We start from the raw sequence: 21590 nt of genomic DNA, 5'->3' as shown, positions 1-21590 counted from the left end.
CCGGACATGTCCGGTGCACACCGGACAGTCCGGTGAATTATAGCGCGCCGGCTTCCGAGAAATCCCGAGGGTGAAGGGTTTGAGTCTGAGTCCCCTGGTGCACCGGACAGGTACTGTTCACTGTCCAGTGGCACACCGGACAGTCCGGTGCGCCAGACCAGGGGTGCCCTCGGTTGCCCCTTTGCTCCTTTATTGAATCCAACACTTGGTCTTTTTATTGGCTGAGTGTGAGCCTTTTACACCTGTATAATCTATACACTTGGGCAAACTAGTTAGTCCAAAGATTTGTGTTGGGCAATTCAACCACCAAAATTATATAGGAACTAGGTGTAAGCCTAATTCCCTTTCAATCTCAAGATTCGTTTTACGGCCGTAAGGTGAGCTTCCTTAGGGTCGGCTTGGAATCTTGCACACATGCATACAGAAAGCATAATATCCGGTCGAGATGCACATAAATAGAGTAAAGAACCTATCATCGACCGGTATACCTTTTGATCCACGGACTTACCTCCCGTGTCGAGGTCGAGATGCCCATTAGTTCCCATGGGTGTCTTGATGGGCTTGGCATCCTTCATCCCAAACTTGGTTAGAATGTCTTGAGTGTACTTCGTTTGGCTGATGAAGGTGCCTTCTTGGAGTTGCTTCACTTGGAATCCTAGAAAATGCTTCAACTCCCCCATCATTGACATCTCGAATTTCTGTGTCATGATCCTACTAAACTCTTCACATGTAGACTCGTTAGTAGACCCAAAAATAATATCATCAACATAAATTTGGCATACAAACAAGTCATTTTCAAGAGTTTTAGTAAAGAGTGTAGGATCGGCTTTACCGACTTTGAAGCCATTAGCAATAAGGAAATCTCTAAGGCATTCATACCATGCTCTTGGGGCTTGCTTGAGCCCATAAAGCGCCTTAGAGAGCTTATAGACATGGTTAGGATACTCACTGTCTTCAAAGCCGGGAGGTTGCTCAACATAGACCTCTTCCTTGATTGGTCCATTGAGGAAGACACTTTTCACGTCCATTTGATAAAGCTTAAAGCCATGGTAAGTAGCATAGGCCAATAATATACGAATTGACTCAAGCCTAGCTACGGGTGCATAGGTTTCACCGAAATCCAAACCTTCGACTTAGGAGTATCCCTTGGCCACAAGTCGAGCTTTGTTCCTTGTCACCACACCATGCTCGTCTTGCTTGTTGCGGAAGACCCATTTGGTTCCTACAACATTTTGGTTAGGACGTGGAACTAAATGCCATACCTCATTTCTAGTGAAGTTGTTGAGCTCCTCCTGCATCGCCACCACCCAATCCGAATCTTGAAGTGCTTCCTCTACCCTGTGTGGCTCAATAGAGGAAACAAACGAGTAATGTTCACAAAAATGAGCAACACGAGATCGAGTAGTTACCCCCTTATGAATGTCGCCGAGGATGGTGTCAACGGGGTGATCTCGTTGGATTGCTTGGTGGACTCTTGGGTGTGGCGGCCTTTGCTCTTGCTCATCCTCCTTTTCTTGAATATTTGCATCTCCCCCTTGATATATGTCGTCATCTTGAGGTGGCTTATTTGATTGATCTTATTCTTCATCAATTTGAGCCTCATCCTCATTTTGAGTTGGTGGAGATGCTTGCATGGAGGAGGATGGTTGATCTTGTGCATTTGGAGGCTCTTCGGATTCCTTAGGACACACATCCCCAATGGACATGTTCCTTAATGCGATGCACGGAGCCTCTTCATCACCTATCTCATCAAGATCAACTTGCTCTACTTGAGAGCCGTTAGTCTCATCAAACACAACGTCACAAGAAACTTCAACTTGTCCAGAGGACTTGTTAAAGACTCTATATGCCCTTGTGTTTGAATCATACCCTAGTAAAAAGCCTTCTACAGTTTTAGGAGCAAATTTAGATTTTCTACCTCTTTTAACAAGAATAAAGCATTTGCTACCAAAAACTCTAAAATATGAAATATTTGGCTTTTTACCGGTTAGGAGTTCGTATGATGTCTTCTTGAGGATTCGGTGTAGATATAACCGGTTGATGGCGTAGCAAGCGGTGTTGACCGCCTCGGCCCAAAACCGATCCGAAGTTTTGTACTCATCAAGCATGGTCCTTGCCATGTCCAATAGAGTTCTATTTTTCCTCTCCACTACACCGTTTTGCTGTGGCGTGTAGGGAGAAGAGAACTCATGCTTGATGCCCTCCTCCTCAAGGAAGCCTTCGATTTGAGAGTTCTTGAACTCCGTTCCGTTGTCGCTTCTTATTTTCTTGATCCTTAAGGCGAACTCATTTTGAGCCCGTCTCAAGAATCCCTTTAAGGTTTCTTGGGTTTGAGATTTTTCCTGCAAAAAGAATACCCAAGTGAAGCGAGAATAATCATCCACAATAACTAGACAGTACTTACTCCCGCCGATGCTTATGTAGGCGATCGGGCCGAATAGATCCATGTGCAGGAGCTCCAGTGGCCTGTCGGTCGTCATTATGTTCTTATGCGGATGATGAGTGCCAACTTGCTTCCCTGCTTGGCATGCGCTGCAAATCCTGTCTTTCTCAAAATGAACATTTGTTAATCCTAAAATGTGTTCTCCCTTTAGAAGCTTGTGAAGATTCTTCATCCCAACATGGGCTAGTCGGTGGTGCCAGAGCCAACCCATGTTAGTCTTAGCAATTAAGCAAGTGTCGAGTTCAGCTCTATCAAAATCTACCAAGTATAGCTGACCTTCTAACACTCCCTTAAATGCTATTGAATCATCACTTCTTCTAAAGACAGTGACACCTACATCAGTGAATAGACAGTTGTAGCCCATTTGACATAATTGAGAAACAGAAAGCAAGTTGTAATCTAAAGAATCAACAAGAAAAACATTGGAAATGGAATGGTCAGGAGATATAGCAATTTTACCCAAACCTTTGACCAAACCTTGATTTCCATCCCCGAATGTGATCGCTCTTTGGGGATCTTGGTTTTTCTCATATGAGGAGAACATCTTTTTCTCCCCAGTCATGTGGTTCGTGCACCCGCTGTCGAGTATCCAACTTGAGCCCCCGGATGCATAAACCTACAAAACAGTTTTAGTTCTTGACTTTAGGTACCCAAATGGTTTTGGGTCCTTTGGCATTAGACACAAGAACTTTGGGTACCCAAACACAAGTCTTGGAGCCCTTGTGCTTGCCCCCAACATATTTGGCAACTACCTTGCCGGATTTGTTAGTTAAAACATAAGATGCATCAAAAGTTTTAAATGAAATGTTATGATCATTTGATGCACTAGGAGTTTTCTTTCTAGGCAACTTAGCATGGGTTGGTTGCCTAGAGCTAGATGTCTCACCCTTATACATAAAAGCATGATTAGGGCCAGAGTGAGACTTCCTAGAATGAATTCTCCTAATTTTGCTCTCGGGATAACCGGCAGGGTATAAAATGTAACCCTCGTTATCCTGAGGCATGGGAGCCTTGCCCTTAACAAAGTTGGACAATTTTTTAGGAGGGGCATTAATTTTGACATTGTCTCCCTTTTGGAAGCCAATGCCTTCCTTAATGCCCGGGCGTCTCCCATTATAAAGCATGCTACGAGCAAATTTAAATTTCTCATTTTCTAAGTTGTGCTCGGCAATTTTAGCATCTAGTTTTGCTATGTGATCATTTTGTTGTTTAATTAAAGCCATATGATCATGAATAGCATTAACATCAACATCTCTACATCTTGTACAAATAGATACATGCTCAACAATAGATGTAGAGGGTTTGCAAGAGTTAAGTTCAACAATCTTAGCATGAAGAATATCATTTTTATCTCTAAGATCGGAGATTGTAGTTTTGCAAACATCAAAATCTTTAGCCTTAGCAAGCAATTTTTCATTCTCAATTCTAAGGCTAGCAAGGGAAGCATTCAACTCATCAATCCTAGCATGTAAATCAACATTATCATCTCTAGGATTTGAAGTTGAAATATTGCAAACATGTGAATCAACCTTAGCATTTAAACTAGCATTTTCATTCCTAAGGTTGTCAATCATCTCACGACAAGTACTTAGCTCACTAGATAACTTTTCACATTTTTCAATTTCAAGAGCATAAGCCCTTTTAACCTTAACATGTTTCTTGTTTTCTTTAATTAGACAATCCTCTTGGGAATCCAAAAGGTCATCCTTTTCATGAATAGCACTAACTAATTCATTTAATTTTTCCTTTTGAGCTATGTTAAGGTTGGCAAAAAGGGAACGCAAATTATCCTCCTCATCACTAGCATTATCATCACTAGAAGATTCATATTTAGTGGAGGAGTTGGATTTAACCTTCTTTCGTTTGCCGTCCTTTGCCATGAGACACTTGTGGCCGACGTTGGGGAAGAGAAGTCCCTTGGTGACGGCGATGTTGGCGGCGTCCTCGTCGTCGGAGGAGTCGCTTGAGCTTTCGCCGGAATCCCACTCCCGACAAACATGGGCATCGCCGCCCTTCTTCTTGTAGTACCTCTTCTTTTCCTTTCTTCTCCCCTTCTTGTCGTCGCCTCGGTCACTGTCACTTGTTATAGGACATTTAGCAATAAAATGACCGGGCTTACCACATTTGTAGCAAACCTTCTTGGAGCGGGACTTGTAGTCTTTCCCTCTCCTTTGCTTGAGGATTTGGCGGAAGCTTTTGATGACGAGCGCCATTTCCTCATTGTCGAGCTTGGAGGCGTCTATTGGTTGTCGAGTTGGTGTAGCCTCCTCCTTCTTTTCCTCCGTCGCCTTGAATGCGACGGGTTGAGCTTCGGATGTGGATGGATCATCAAGCTCGTTGATCTTCCTCGAGCCTTCGATCATGCACTCAAAACTTACAAAATTCCCGATAACTTCCTCGGGGGTCATTTTAGTATATCTAGGATTACCACGAATTAATTGAACTTGAGTGGGGTTAAGAAAAATGAGAGATCTTAGAATAACCTTAACCACTTCGTGGTCGTCCCACTTTACGCTCCCGAGGTTGCGCACTTGGTTCACCAAGGTTTTGAGCCGGTTGTACATGTGTTGTGGCTCCTCTCCTTTGCGAAGCCGGAACCGACCGAGCTCCCCCTCGATCGTTTCCCGCTTGGTGATCTTTGTGAGTTCGTCTCCCTCGTGTGCGGTTTTGAGCACATCCCAAACTTCTTTGGCGCTCTTCAACCCTTGAACTTTGTTATACTCCTCTCTACTTAAAAAGGCGAGGAGTATTGTTGTCGCTTGAGAGTTGAAGTGCTCGATTTGGGCCACCTCATCCTCATCATAATCTTTGTCCCCTACGGATGGTACCTGTGCACCAAACTCAACAACATCCCATATACTTTTGTGGAGTGAGGTTAGATGAAATCGCATTAAGTCACTCCACCTAGCATAATCTTCACCATCAAAAGTTGGTGGTTTGCCTAATGGGACAGAAAGTAAAGGTGCATGTTTAGAAATGCGAGGGTAGTGTAGGGGGATCTTACTAAACTTCTTACGCTCTTGGCGTTTAGAAGTTACGGAGGGCGCGTCGGAGCCGGAGGTCGATGTTGATGAAGTGTCGGTCTCGTAGTAGACCACTTTCCTCATCCTCTTTTGCTTGTCCTTACTCCGATGCGGCTTGTGGGAAGAAGATTTTTCCTTCTTCTCTTTGTGGTGAGAAGAAGATTTCTTCTCCTTCCCTTTGTTGGAGGAGATCTTCTTCTTCTCCTTCCTCTTGGTGCGGGACTCTTCCGATGAAGTGCTCCCTTGGCTTGTAGTGGGCTTTTCGCCGGTCTCCATCTCCTTCTTGGCGTGATCTCCCGACATCACTTCGAGCGGTTAGGCTCTAATGAAGCACCGGCTCTGATACCAATTGAAAGTCGCCTAGAGGGGGGGTGAATAGGGCGAAACTGAAATTTACAAATATAAACACAACTACAAGCCGGGGTTAGCGTTAGCAATAAAGAAACGAGTCCGCGAGAGAGGGCGCAAAACAAATCCCAGGCGAATAAGCAAGTGAGACACGGAGATTTGTTTTACCGAGGTTCGGTTCTTGCAAACCTACTCCCCGTTGAGGAGGCCACAAAGGCCGGGTCTCTTTCAACCCTTCCCTCTCTCAAACGATCCCTTGGATCGAGTGAGCTTCTCTTCTCTAATCAAAGCCGGGAACAAAACTTCCCCGCAAGGGCCACCACACAATTGGTGCCTCTTGCCTTGATTACAATGGAGTTATGATCTCAAGAACAAGTGAGAAAGAAAAGAAGCAATCCAAGCGCAAGAGCTCAAAAGAACACGGCAAATCACTCTCACTAGTCACTAATGCTTTTGTGGAGTTGGGAGAGGATTTGATCTCTTTTGGTGTGTCTAGAATTGAATGCCTAGCTCTTGTAAGTGGTTGAGAAGTGGAAAACTTGGATGCAATGAATGGTGGGGTGGTTGGGGTATTTATAGCCCCAACCACCAAATGTGGCCGTTGGGAGTCTGTCTGCACGATGGCTCACCGGACAGTCCGGTGCACACCGGACAGTCCGGTGCCCCCTGCCACGTCATCACTGCCGTTGGATTCTATCCGTTGGAGCTCCTGACTTGTGGGCCCGCCTGGGTGTCCGGTGCACACCGGACATCTACTGTTCCTTGTCCGGTGTGCCGGAATGGGCGCGCCTGACATCTGCGCGCGCAGAGCGCGCATTGAATGCGCGGCAGAGAGCCGTTGGCACGGAGGTAGCCGTTGCTCCGGAGTCGCACCGGACAGTCCGGTGCACACCGGACAGTCCGGTGATTTATAGCGGACTAGCCGTTGGAGTTTCCCGAAGCTGGCGAGTTCCTGAGGCCGACCTCCCTTGGCGCACCGGACACTGTCCGGTGTACACCGGACAGTCCGGTGAATTATAGCGGAGTCGCCTCTGGAAATTCCCGAAGGTGGCGAGTTTGCGTTGGAGTCCTCTGGTGCACCGGACACTGTCCGGTGTACACCGGACAGTCCGGTGCTCCCAGACCAGAGGGCCTTCGGTTGCCACTTTGCTCCTTTGTTGAATCCAAAACTTGATCTTTTTATTGGCTGAGTGTGAACCTTTTACACCTGTATAATCTATACACTTGGGCAAACTAGTTAGTCCAATTGTTTGTGTTGGGCAATTCAACCACCAAAATTAATTAGGGACTAGGTGTAAGCCTAATTTCCTTTCAATTATAGCGAAACGCCTCTGGATTTTCCCGAAGGTGAAGAGTTCAGCGTGAAGTCCCCTGGTGCACCGGACACTGTCCGGTGGCACACCGGACAGTCCGGTGCGCCAGACCAGGGCACACTTCGGTTATCACTTGCTCTCTTTGTTGAACCCAATACTTGGTCTTTTTATTGGCTAAGTGTGAACCTTTGGCACCTGTATAACTTATGCACTAGAGCAAAACTAGTTAGTCCAATTATTTGTGTTGGGCAATTCAACCACCAAAATCAATTAGGAACTAGGTGTAAGCCTAATTCCCTTTCAGAGGTCACAGCCCATGGGCGGGCACGAGCACGGCCCGTTTAAGACAGGCACAAAATGGCTCATATAGAGGCACGAAAAGGCCCATATATTTATTAAAACCACACTTCATTCTACACTTTCATATACTTGATAAAGAACACAAAGATAGAGATAATGCTAGTTAGATGTTTTTTGTAGCTTTGAATTAGAGTATGTGATGTAATTTTACTTTTGTTATGAACATTAGACATAAATTGAACTTACGAACTTTGTATAGAGCTGATTATAGTCTTTTTCCTTCTAACAAAATGATTTGTAAACGAGGTAGTCATTGCATAGCTGTGGTAACTTTAATACAAATATTAAGTTAGCTTTTGTTCAAATTTATTTGTCTTATCGTTTATTTGTTTTATTATTTTTTGAGTTTAGGACTCTGATGTGTATTTTGGGCAAAAAACTGAATTTTGGGCCAAAAATTGAATTTCGAACTTTTATAATTTCGAGTCGTCCAAAATAAGTCTGGCACGTTTAAGCAATTACGGGCCGGACCGTGGGCCGAGGGCTAGGCCCATGGTCCGGCCCGAAATTCAAACAATACGGCCCTTTTTAGGCTTGGGCCGGGCCGGACGGCCCGAATGTACACCTATAGTGATATGCCTCGCGTAGACAGGCAACAGCGCAAGCAAGACGATTAACTTGCAGACGTGTGTCAGCACAGCAGAACAATTAGATCATCGATTTAAGGATGAGTTTTCAATTTGGTAAGTTTGGGATTAGTTAAATTTGATCAAGATCCTAGTTGTTTGATTGGGGAGGGGGAGGGTGTTGGCGCGGGCACCTGTCGGCCATCGTGGCATCACCGCCTGCCAAGCCTGCGAGGCCTGAAGTCACAAAACGTAAGGAGAATGGAGAACCTAGTCGGTATCATCCTCGCAATTCACTTGACACTTTCAACTGCTTACTCTAGTGGTGGCAAGACAGAGAGGAGAAAGGGCTATGGTGGTGGCTATGGTTTGGTGCTACCCAAGCTACCTCATAGGAGACGTCGCGATGATTGGAATTGTGGTTTCTCACTCGTTATATGAAATGCATTCATGCAAATTGTATGCAAGTTGTATGGTAGACGCGTTGAAAACGAGCATAACCCATTGTAAAGGTTTGGAACGTGTTTGACCAATATTTTATTTAAACAAGGTCTACCGATATGATATATAGAAACTAAACAATGTTGCACCTAACTAGTATATAGCAATGCATAAGCATCTCTACGATAATTCATGAAAATGTGCAGAATTTAACTATTTACTGTCACTAAATAGCAAGAATTGATGCATATGGTGCTTAGGCTATTCCCAATTCATAGTATCATACACATTTAATACATGCCACATAAGCATTTTTTATGATGTGGTAAGAGAATTAAGGGGAAAGAGAGGGAAAAAATTGTATCTTGAATGAAAAACTATATGGCCACGAGATTATATTCATTGAATTTTGAACCATCCAAACGACCCACATCTCATACTCTCACATATACTAGCATTTAATATTCTGTCGAGAATCAAAAAGTAACCTATGATATTATGCATTGGAATAGTTATATCTTATATAATTTCAAATGACATGCCGGTTTTAGAAGATATTGTGACAAGATACTATAGACTGGGAATAGCCTTACGCCTTGTTTAGATCGTTGGAATTGAATTCAATTCTAGTAAGGTCCCGTTTGTTTCCTTTCATTTCGAATAGGCTATTTTTTTAGAATATGGCATTCCACCACTTTCCAAAGTTATCATATAAGCCTATCTCAAATTCATGGGGTGAGAGATGGAAATTGATTCTATAGATTTACATATTAATTTTCTGATGTACAACTTATAGCACACTCTTCTACTTGTGCCTTTATAACATAAATGTACTATATAACTATCTCTCTCATATGATTTGGGATAATATACAAATATATTACATATATAAATATAAAAACTTAATTAGTTTTGTCTAAATTATAATTATTAAAATGGAATTCAATTCCAACCAAACAAACGGGCCCTTATAGTAATTTAGGCATATATTAATTAAGTTACTTTGATTTTATGCAAAATATATTTATATACTATTATTAGCAAGATGTTGGAGATATTTATGTGCTACATTTTTAATGTAAAGAAGTGAGATGAAGAGTGTAATGTAAATTACATAGTAGAAATAAATTCTACTAATGCATAAAATCATTTCTCATCCTCCACCCTATGAATTTGAGTAGGCATATATCTGAACTTTGGAAGGTGGTGGAATGTCAAATTCCAAACTAAATAAGTTACTTTATTGAGTGAATTCTAATTCCTCTAAAATAAAGGGATCCAAACGCTCTATTAGATAAATTTTGGATGAGTATAGACATGTACATCTGGTTTACTGAACTGTTTTGATGTTGTGCTAAGTTCAAACTTCAAACTTTATGTATATGGTATAACAAGCGATTGCATCTTTCAGCCGTGAAAATCATCTCACTAGTCATAATGATGATGATTCAGTGACAAGCTTAGAATACTACATTGATGATTAATGGAAGAATAATGAACACTGAAGACTACTACAAAACTATGGTTTCACCATTTTGCCTCATCAATGAAAGCTCAAAGAAATAACAGAAGCATAATTCATTTACTAACTGAATGACTGCTGCGTTGTACATAGAACAAACATAAAGGTACTCATAGGCATGAATCTGTGCGTGCCGTGCATGTGGTGAATTGCGTCTGTCAGTATTGTGTTCCTAATAACAGATATCTACCTGGATGACTGGCACCGTATATGTTGGAACAAACAGACAGAACCGCATATTTTTTTCATTACCAAATCAAACTAATCATGATTGATGGCTACAAAAGAGAACTAAAACGCAAAAAAAAGACCGGGAGAATGGAGTATGTAATTGTTAGAAGGTATTGTGGGTGTAAATACATAACACAACGAGAAGACCAGGACCTACAACTACATTACAATAACCTGTGCACCAAATAATGCCTGGGGAGGGACCGTTCCTGCCAGGAAAAGAGTTAGCATTTCATGTTCATAGCTAGCCACTAGCCAGTACTCACTCCGTTTTTTTTAATTTGACGTTGTTTAGTTCAAAAATGAACTAGACGGCGACAAATATTCCAGAAGATAGTACCATGTAAAAACAGTCCTGCAAACTGCATTCTTAATTTCTCATCCATTCACAAATTGATAGCTCAATGCTTAAACAATTTTGAAACTGCCACTCACGAAAAAAAAAACCTTAGTACCTGTTTGTCACAAAAGATGCACTTGGTTGTTAGAGTCATGCATACAGGACTGGGATTAAAGGCTTCGATTACGGGACCAAATCCAAGAAAATTCAACGCAAACTCACCTACCTTGCAGCTAGTGCAACTCAAACCATTGTCAACAATCACATGACTCAAGTGTCCTCCATTAGACTAGCTACATTCGTCAAATTATGAGTTTATGATAACAACCAATACCAATGAAGGCAATTAGCACACACCAAACAGATGGTTACGTGGATGTGATTCCAGAGCAAGTGAATGTTCATACAATCAAGATATTGTGCACATTGAATAAGCGAGTCTCTCTAGCTATCCAGAAGAATTTCTAACTCTGCTTCGATTGTTACAACTTATTTGAATGCTTGAGTTCTGTCAGTGCATAAGTGGACTTCCCCTTTTACTGTCAGAGTTTCTGAAATGACAGTGCCAATTTATATCTCATGACACTCCAGCATATTCACTGGAAAAAAAAAAGAAACCTCAATCCTAAACCAGTATATAAGCAAACACAGCCACTCTAGAGTATAAGCAATCACAATTGTTTCAGGGGCATGTACAATTCATCATGAAACCCTCCCTGGGACAGTGAGAGTCAGGTAGAATTGCTCTAACACAAATCTAATTATCAAATCATTCTACATACTAGTCATCGCCCTCATCTACAATCTCACCCGATCCTGACCCTCATCTACAATCTCACCCGATCCTAGAATACTATGCATGGTAGAAAGAACTGCTAAGAATCACGAATGTACTCTCTTTAGTCTTCCAGGGGAAGAGCAAGCATTGTAAACTGGAAAGTGTGATTCAATTCAAATGTGACTGGGAGCCAGTTAAGGTACACAGAATTCTACAAACAGAAAGTAGGGAGTGAAAGGGAGATGACAACCATTTCACAACCCCACTAGGCGGCTCCAGCCTCCTCTTCGAGCTTGCGTACGTACGCGGAGAGCACCGCAACGACATCCCTGGCTGGCGCCTGCAGCGTGGCGACGAGCGACGTAGCGGGTCCCTGCAGCGCGCCGAGCAGCGTGGCGTACACCTCGGCGCGGCTGGGCATAGTCTCGAGCGCCTTGAAGTCTCCGGGCCCGTAAAACTTGCCCTCAAAGACGGCCCCGACGAAGTCGTTGGTCTCCTCGACGCGCTCCTCTTTCTGGAAGGCGCGGTAGGGCTTGAGCGCGGCTGGTACCTCCTCGGTGTGGACGAAGAGCCAGGCATTCATACCCTTCATGCACGGCTTGAGCGCTTCCCAGGGGGTGCCCTCGATGGCTTTCCCCACCAGAGTGTTCTTCGCCACCAGCAGTCTGCAGGTCTCTGGGAGCGCGTCGCGGATTCCCTGCAGCTGCTTCACCGTCAGGCCCTCGTACTTGATACCAGCCAGGAGGTAGCAGCCCTCCAGCTGCTCCCGGACGGTGGTCACCGTCTCCTCCTTGCGGCCACGGGTGATGGCCGCGCGTATGGTGCAGCGGCGAGGGCGCTGTTGGGGAAGTTTCGATGCGGCTACAGCGTGGGTTCGGAATGCCGGGAGGGGCTTTGCGGTGGGGAGCGTGGTGGGGAGGAAGGAGGTCTCCATTTTGCTGTGCGGGAGGAGGCGGAGGAACGGCGGGTTGGGTTGCGCGCTGGGACTGGGAGGGACGAACGGAGTCCGCACGAAGTAGAAAGACGAGTGAAAGGGGCTTATCTGTTGCGAGACGTGGACTGGGTCTACGGAACATTTAGATTATGTGGGGCCGAGCGCTCAGTGGCTCGGCTGCGTTTAGTCCGTAAGCAAAGCTGCAAAGGGCTAAATCTTTTTATGCGAAAGGGAAAAAAGAGGCTAACTCATGAATTTCTTTGAATTTGTACCAAATTACACCTATAGTACACACAACATCGAAAGAATTCAGCAGCATGACAACATTTTTCACGTACATCAGTAGATGTAGACCAGCCATAAAAGAGTTGGAAAAGACCAAAATGAAGAAACATTGAGGACGTAGAGAACAACTTGAGCCAATCAGTTCCATGCAAGAAGCAGCAGAATCAATGCTGACTCCGTAAATTTGAAGTTATCAGGTAGTTAAAAAAGTTGTGGAAAGATAGATATTTGAATGTTCAATTTGGTGAATTAATTATTATAATAATGGAACGTTATATAATTCATAACTTCGAACAAGTAAAGAGCAGCCCGAGAAGCAAATATTCTACATGGAAACAAGAACATCTATTACAAGCGACGCTCATTTCAGTTTTGGTTCCACTGCGTGGAGCCTGCCTTAGCCTTTGTACACATAGTAATAAATACCCTCTTCAGGACCCAAAAAATGCAATAAAATATGTCTTGCTGACTCTAACGTGTATTTGTTGGCAGAACGAATAAAGCTGTTTGCAACAGTCTACCTATAGTTTAACAAAAACATTATTTTATACTGTAGACTGCACTGTTCACGAGGTGGAGTTCTAAGAGTCGACCTCCAGTTCCAGCCAAGGATTATAAATTTACTAGACCAAAAAAAAAGGGCTACATCTTGTCTTGTCAAGCATGTCAAATGATAATGATCAAGGGAGCATACATGGTATCATCACTGTATACGTTCCTTCTCCAGAATATAGTTGATGGCATCTTCAACAGTATCAACAACCTTATAGGCAAACACAAGTTTTATCAGAACAGCAATCAAATTATGATGATAAATTCACGATAATGGGTAACCTATGTTTGTTTTCATCCTAGATATTTTCCATTGCAACAGATCGATAGTGTTGAGTTAACAAATTTCAGTTAAGCAGGAAACCTGCTATGACAGCATATGCGAAAATCACAATCCAAGGAACATAAAAAACGAAATAAAATAATTAACTCCCAGATTGCCAGTGAAACATGAATATAACATATTATACTAACAAAAAATGAAGTAGGTAATTATTTTCTTACGAGAAAAAGAAAGGCACCCAAATAGTAAGCCCACATCTATCACCAGTACAATCCGGTTTGTTCCTACAATATATTTTCTGGCGTTGTGGTGTGAGAGGACTCACAATAAGTTATAACACGGACATTTATTGTGCATTACACAAACAAAAACAAAGAGGCACAGTTTTGCAGGTCATTACTTGAGATTTGACCCATGGATACCAAAACTCTCTAGCTGTGTGAGCTATAAGATGGGAAAGTCGCTTATGGTTAATTGGTTATTCTAAGATTAAGACTCAAGCATCTGTCATGTACACATACTTTCTTGTCAAACATGTGTTACCAGATAACTTAACAGTCACAGGGTGGAATATAAGTTTTTGGTTATAAGATATACCACATCTGCAGGAAACTGTGGGTCGTTATCCTTTCCCCTAAAAACACCCGTCCTTGTAAGAACAGATGACCATGGGTGGCCAGCCTGGAAAGTTCAAATTATGCAGGTTAAGTATCTCTTGATAGAAAGCAATGGCTTGCTGGCTCATAACCGTTTTCAATTCAATGTAATAAAAGAGCAACACAGAAAATGAAAATGTTTGAAAGTGGATGATATGTTATTCAATACGGTAATGCTGTCCTCCAATGGATGAGGTAGCCTGTTTTTTTGTTGGACTACAAGCTAGCTGTTCAACTCTGCAATCATATATATTGTACTAATAGGCAATGTTGATATCATCAAAGAAACAGATATTGAAAGCTGTACAACATCCTTGTACCATCAACCACTCCATGCAGTGAATATTTTTATATAAATGTTAAAATGTATCAAAGACTAACCTTCATAGCTCCATTGATATCCACTTTAGGATTATCTCCAACCATGTAAATAGTTGAAAACTGATAATCTTTTCCTTCCATTGGTGTCTGTGAATTAGGATACATACTCATAACAAGTTTTTCAAGTATGTTTGCTGCATTCTTGAACACAAATGGATTAGGTTTCCCATAAGATGTATACTTCAGTGGATGATCATTTATTCTGAAATTTAAGTGAGCAGAAAACGATTAAGCTGGACGCACAACCATGCTTATAAATTTGAAGTACAGTATCTCATAAACAAATAAATGTCTTACTCATTGAAGATGCTTTCCAAAGCTATCCTGAAGGCGCCCATCCCAAGCCGCTCAGAAGGAAATGCTGCCTGCCATAGGATCTCAAAACTAAGTTTCTTCCAGTGCAATGGTTATCTTAGTATTACTGAACCTGGATGGAAATAAGAGAAAATTTGGCCTGTAGGGTGTTCACAATATAGCACCATTCTTAACATATCATCATACCTGGTATTCAAGATCATCAGCTGCAAAATACAAAGGAGGTTGATCACCTTTTTCAGTCCCAGGAAGTCCATGAGTAGACAAGATGTCACAGAGTACCTTTCGTATTGATTTTTTTTAAAAAAAAAACAGATTATTAAACTTATGTATGTCGATCTGAAAATGAAGTAATCACAATTTCACATGAAACAGCTGCACTTTCGAGGAAGAAGGTGTTTATGGATCACTCATTAAGATATTCTATGAAAATCAAACAAATGCAGCCCAACAGTGGCAGACCTAGGGGTATACCAGGTATGCTCTGGCATACCCCACGTACTCAGCGTATACAAAGTATATATATAGGGAAAATAAAAAAACATTTTAAAATATTTAGTAAAAAGGATGTTACGCAAATAGTCTTGTAGATTGTGTTTTTTTGTGTTTAGGCTTATGGTCTTAGGATCTATCTAATAAAATCTTGAGATGACCTGTAAGATATACAATACGAACATAAAAATGATAAAATCGACAGTCCAACGCTCGATTGTTTAGATTCTTCAACGGACATGGCTCGCGAGATGCCGTTGGAGACTAAACTGCTGGGTGTAGGCTCACGAAAACGACAAAACGTCTAACAACTTTATGATGGGTTTTAAGCTTTCGATAGTCGAGAGGCAGGAAAAGATCAATGTTGATCAACAGTTCGGTATATATTATGTGACTGTTTGTGTTATCTCGTGAGAACTAAGGATTTAATCCGTGCGAGTATAATTTATTTTATCGTTTATTATTTTATTTTTAAAGTTGATGAATCTAATATAATTAAGATATTGATCATGTCTCTTAGAATGTCTCAGCTAAAATGTCATATAAACTGCGAGTATGACTTTTCATCTATTTATATTATAATTTAGGAATGTTTTTAACTTACTTTCTGAATTGAAGACTTATTATTTATATTTTTAACTTAACCTTAAAATTTAAAATTTACTGTATTGCTAAGTGGTTTGATCAAATATGTATGAAAATTTTAGATGGCATACCCTATAGTAAAATCCTATATCCGCCACTGCAGCCCAAGAAGATTTTCTATTAGTGAGGCCCGGGCATGAAAGAAGTACCTGTAGATCTCTTCCCCAATCGACAGGATCGCTGACAACAAATACTCCTTTAACTCGCTCTGAATAAACATCATATGATGGGTGCACTTTTGCAGACATGTGACTGTCTGTTTGCCCAACTTTCCAAGTCTTGAAAGGAGCAAGGGGGTCAATATCTTTATAATATGATGCATATTCATCTATGGACAGAACTTTTCTGTAGATACAGACGAGTCATGAGGAATTCACACCATAAATTTGACCCATGATCGTAATAGCAACATGAAGAACTACCTAAATCCGTACGCGGACATCACTACTGCAGGCTCTCCTTTTCCAACAGCAACAATAAGGTCATCTTCAAAACTGCAAAGTTCAAAAACGGGTTCCATTCAGGTGCTACAAGTCCATGAAGAAACAAGAAATCATTGATGTAGTACTTGAAAGGCACACCGCTTCACCAGCTCTCTGTAAGGAGAATGTCCATGCACAACCTACACACATCAGAAAATTTCGTAGATGGAATTTAACATAGCCAATGGTTGAGAAGGTAAAATAAATAAATGCAATAATTTTCTCTCCTAACTTCAGATAAGCAATGACTCATGAGTACTGCAGAAGTACCTGTGTTGGAGAAATATTGACTCCTAAAAGTTGGCTTAGCTCAAGGGCCCTTCTGTGCTCTGGAACACCTCCTCCTACCAACAAATTGGTAAACCTTAATAACCTCTCAATAAGAACTTCAGCAACGCAATTAAAAGTCCCACGCTCCATAGTGGCTTTGTCCAACCCTTAACTGTGATTACTGATGGCCATGTAAAAGGTATAACAAAACTTATAATAGGATGGACTGTTCACTGTAAATATAACAGTTATCTGCAGCATTAAAAAGTTGATAATAAACCTTTCCAGAACAAGATTGCCTCATAGATATAATTCAAAAAAAAACATGTTATGTTGAATGCAGATAATGCAACATTGGTCGAAATAATCAAATGTACCAGTCTAATAATGTCACATAATTTGGCAGTCTAGTTAAGGATAATGTCTATCAAAGAACAGGTTTTGTCGTTCTTGATATAAAGTGGGAACTTTTTAGAAATATCCCAAAACAGGGAGCTAGTATGAAACAATGATAGCAAAACACTGTGTGCAGATGGCACATTGAACTACTCACCATTCGTTAAAAACAGAAACGGGATCTTCAGGGTACCTGAAAAGGAACAATAACTGTGATCCATAATCTTTAACCCTAGTAGAAGCTATATGCCTTAATTAGCAAATAGGAATAGCAACATTGACAGAACAGATTATTCTCACAGGTTCGCACTCCAGAAATGAGTAGACGATGCAGCCTAAAAATTCAATTGTAAATCCAAATGCGATTTAATAATGGAGTAATACACAAGATACAATGCCTAACGACGTGGACCTGTTCAACAAAATGCTCAAAAGACACGAATGCGTCAAGCATGGCCAAACATCCGAGACTACTTCGCCGTTACAAACACAGAAGCGAGACACTCTATGAGTCGTCCTGTTGAAAGTGCAAAGTGCTTCAACGAATGGGTCGAATGCAGCAGGGTACGAGAAGGCGCAAGGGCGTTACCTTCTTCGGAATATAGGCGTCGGATGGCCCGCGGCGCGCCCCCGATCGGACTTCGGCCGCGCAGGATGACCCCATCGATGTCGAACGCGATGCCGAAAGATGGCCTCGCCGGCGCCGGCGCGGTGTGGGAAAAACGTTGGGCCACATCGGACGGCCGGCGGCGCTGCACGGTCTGGTGCTCCGCCCGCGACCGCGACCGCGCCGCACGGACCAACGCAAAGCGGAAGCCTCTCATACCAGACCCGCCGTGCTCTAGAAGTCCACAACTCCTGTGCTCTACGGGCTTCGGCTTCTCAGCGAATGCGAGGCGTCTGGCTCCGCGCTGTCCGCGGCCGCGAGGCGTCGCTGGTTGCGTTCGCGCGTGGCGGCGGGTGAGTTCTCTAGACAAGCCGCCAAGCGGGGACTGCTCCACCTCAGAAAATTTGGAGCTGAAATTGTGTCTACAAGGCATTTAGTAAATTATTTTATTTATTATTTAGATTATTTAAATTTATATTATAAGCTACCTCTTCACGTTGGAACTGAAACCCTGAGCAATCTCAAACACTCATAAGGCCTTGTTCGTTTGTGTCGGATTGCACCCGGAATCGTTCTGACTAATCAAAGTTTATATAAATTAGAGAATTAATCTGGTTAGAATTTGTTCCGACCCACCAATCCGATACAAACGAACAAGGCCTAAAGTTATCTCAAATATAATACCCATCCACATCTCATATTTTAAACGTAGTTATATACTCTATCATATAAAACATTATTTTGTATGGTCATATACACATCTACTCATTAATGTCTAACACCCTAACACATTCCCATGAGTCAAATTAGACCACACTTAGTAAATCGTGCATATGGTCGTGCAAAACACTATTTTCACTGTGTACTACATTATTTATAGAGAGAAATTTAAAATGAGGTGTGATAGAATGTTAGGTAGAAAGTCTGCTAGAGATAGCCTTAACAAGATAGAGATCCACATTGTTCAGTCAAATGTATGAGTTAGCTAACACTGCTTGTCGGGGACCATAATTAGGGGTACCCTCGAGACTCCTAATTCTCAGCTGGTAACCCCCATCAGCACAAAACTGCAAAGGCCTGATGGGTGCGATTAAGTCAGGGATCGGTCCATTCGAGGGACTCGATCACGCCTCGCCCGAGCCTAGCCTCGGGCAAGGGCAGCCGACCCCGGAGGATCTCCGTCTCGCCCGAGGCCCCCCTCCAGCGACGAACATACTTCCGGCTCGCCCGAGGCCCTGTCTTCGCCAACAAGCAACCCTGACCAAATCGCCGCGCCAACCGACCAAATCGCAGGAGCATTTAATGCAAAGGTGGCCTGACACCTTTATCCTGACGCGCGCCCTTCAGTCGACAGAGCCGAAGTGACCGCAGTCAATTCGCCGCTCCACTGACCGGCCTAACAGAAGGACAGCGCCGCCTGCGCCGCACCGACTGCTGTGCCACTCGACAGAGTGAGGCTGACAGGCAGTCAGGCCCAGCCTCAGGCACCATAGGAAGCTCCGCTTCGCCCGACCTAGGGCTCGGACTTGGGCTCAGCCCCAGAAGACGGCGAACTCCGCTCCGCCCTACCCAGGGCTCGGACTTGGGCTCAGCCCCGGAAGACGACGAACTCCGCTCCACCCGACCCAGGGCTCGGACTCGGGCTAAGCCCCGGAAGACGGCGAACTCCGCTCCGCCCGACCCAGGGCTCGGACTCGGGCTAAGCCCCGGAAGACGGCGAACTCCGCTCCGCCCGACCCAGGGCTCGGACTCGGGCTAAGTCCCGGAAGACGGTGAACTCCGCTCCGCTCGACCTAGGGCTCGGACTCGGGCTCAGCCCCTGAAGACGACGAACTCCGCTTCGCCCGACCCCAGGGCTCGGACTCAGTCCTGGCCTCAGCCGACGGTCTCCGCCTCGCCCGACCCAGGGGCTCGGACTCGACCTCGGAGGAGCCTCCACATCGCCCAACCTAGGGCGCGGACCGGCCACGTCAACAAGAGGCGCCATCATTACCCTACCCCAAGCTGACTCAGGCTACGGGAAACGAGACCGGCGTCCCATCTGGCTCGCTCCGCCAGACAAAGTAATGATGGCGCCCCGCACGCTCTGTGACGATGGCGGCTCTCAGCCCCCTTACGGAAGCAAGAGGACGTCAGCAAGGACTCGACAGCCCCGACAGCTGTCCTTCCGCCAGGCTTCAGCGCTCCTCCGACGACCACGACACCACACGAACCGGGTGCCAAAACCTCTCCGGCTGCCACGATGGCATGTACTTAGGGCGCTAGCTCTCCTCCGCTAGACACGTTAGCACTCTGCTACACCCCCATTGTACACCTGGATCCTCTCCTTACGCCTATAAAAGGAAGGACCAGGGCCCTCTTACAGAGGGTTGGCCGTGCGGGGACGAGGACGAGACAGGCGCTCGCGTGAGGCCGCTCGCTCCCTCTCCCGCGTGGACGCTTGTAACCCCCTACTGCAAGCGCACCCGACCTGGGCGCAGGACGAACACGAAGGCCGCGGGATTTCCACCTCTCTCACGCCCGTCTCCGGCTGCCTTTTCCCCCCCTTCGCGCTCGGCCTCGCGCCGACCCATCTGGGCTGGGGCACGCGGCGACATTTCACTCGTCGGCCCAGGGACCCCCCGGTCTCGAAACACCGACAGTTGGCGCGCCAGGTAGGGGCCTGCTGCGTGTTGACGAACAGCTTCCCGTCAAGCTCCAGATGGACAGTCTCCAGCAACCTCTCCAGCCCGGGACGGTGCTCCGTTTCGAGAGTCTTGAGTTCATGTCCCTCGACGGCAGCTACGACATGATACTCCTTCCCCCGCCGTGCGACAACGACAATGGCGGCCGACAGCCCGCCCGCCGGTGGCGGAATCGACGACGTCTTCCCCGCGTGGTGGAAGAACAACATTCGAGCTCACCCCGCCCTCTCCCCCGCCGATGGAGGAGGAGGCGGGGCAACCAAGGACAAGCAGGAGGCGGCACCTCGTCGGCTGTCGAGCAAGTCGACGGCGCCGGCGCCCCAACGGGGGGCGCGTCGGGCATCGACCTCGCGTCTGAGACAAAGACGAGCGTCGTCTCCCCGCAACGCGCCAATCCCAAGCAAACGGACGACGCCAGCACGCTCGCGAAAGGCTTGCTGGGCGTCACCCTCGTACCTGAGACGACGGTGCAGTCAGTCCCTGACGTGACTTCGTCACCGCCCGTCGACCAAGAGGTACCCACCGATTCTTATCTCACGCCTTTCGGATTCAGCCTCGACTCGCCAAGCGACTTTGCTTTGGCGGACGCTCTCGTAGAGGCGAATCCAAACCCTCTGGGGTTTCGTATGCGGTCACCCTGGGACCGGCTGACGGACGTCTCGACCTACGGGCCCTCTAGGTCCAAGGAAGACGACATGCCCGACTCCTGTTGGGATTTCTCCGGACTTGGTAACCCCAGTGCCATGCGGGACTTCATGACCGCGTGCGACTACTGCCTTTCCGACTGTTCCGACGGTAGCCGCAGCCTCGGCGACGAGGACTGCGGCCCAAGTCGTGAATGTTTCCACGTCGATCTAGGGGGTCCCTCCGAAGGCAGCCATCTCGGTATGCCGGAGGACGGTGATCTCCCTAGGCCTGTGTCTCGCGTTGACATCCTACGGGAGCTAGCTGTGGTCCCCGTTCAGGCGGGGGGTCATGACCCACAGCTTGAGCAAATCCGCGGGGTGCAGGCCAGGCTCGACGAGGGAGCAGGAGCACTTGAGCCGATCCGCCGGGACGTCGGGCAGGAATGGGCGGGCCAGCCTCCGGCCGGAGAAATGCGCCATCTACCCCAGGGTATCCAGCACCGCATCGCCGACGATGTCAGGGTAAGGCCGCCACCCACTTCCAGTGGGGCCGGCCAGAAACTGGCTGCAGCGGCAATGCTTCTCCGTGCGATGCCAGAGCCATCAACCACCGAGGG

The 21590-nt window shown here is 45.2% G+C and overlaps 2 protein-coding genes across 3 annotated transcripts; both read right to left on the bottom strand.

Annotated features, from left to right (window-relative positions):
• Window positions 1–10924: 10924 nt before the first annotated feature.
• On the bottom strand, window positions 10925–18095 carry LOC100285799 (uncharacterized). 2 transcript variants are annotated; one of them, XM_035962295.1, is made up of 12 exons: window positions 17646–18095; window positions 17214–17249; window positions 16661–16734; window positions 16490–16530; window positions 16331–16402; window positions 16058–16253; window positions 14958–15053; window positions 14754–14821; window positions 14457–14658; window positions 14017–14100; window positions 13279–13347; window positions 10925–11186 (listed from the first exon to the last, which is right to left on the bottom strand). In XM_035962295.1, exons 1-11 carry the CDS (start codon window positions 17878–17880, stop codon window positions 13288–13290), a joined length of 1164 nt encoding a protein of 387 aa, XP_035818188.1. In that variant the 5' UTR covers window positions 17881–18095; the 3' UTR covers window positions 10925–11186; window positions 13279–13287. The 2 variants fall into 2 exon arrangements, with proteins under 2 accessions (XP_035818188.1, NP_001152161.2); NM_001158689.2 differs by lacking the exon at window positions 10925–11186 and having other exon boundaries at window positions 12883–13347; window positions 17646–17917.
• Window positions 11513–12377, bottom strand: LOC100281347 (50S ribosomal protein L10-like). The gene has a single exon (NM_001154265.2). It carries the CDS (start codon window positions 12297–12299, stop codon window positions 11631–11633), a length of 669 nt encoding a protein of 222 aa, NP_001147737.1. The 5' UTR covers window positions 12300–12377; the 3' UTR covers window positions 11513–11630.
• Window positions 18096–21590: the final 3495 nt, after the last annotated feature.

Source organism: Zea mays, chromosome 9 (genome assembly GCF_902167145.1).
Source record: "Zea mays cultivar B73 chromosome 9, Zm-B73-REFERENCE-NAM-5.0, whole genome shotgun sequence".
Lineage (NCBI taxonomy): Eukaryota > Viridiplantae > Streptophyta > Magnoliopsida > Poales > Poaceae > Zea > Zea mays.
Note: the sequence above shows the minus strand (reverse complement) of the source record. Positions and strands in the feature narration are given on the sequence as shown.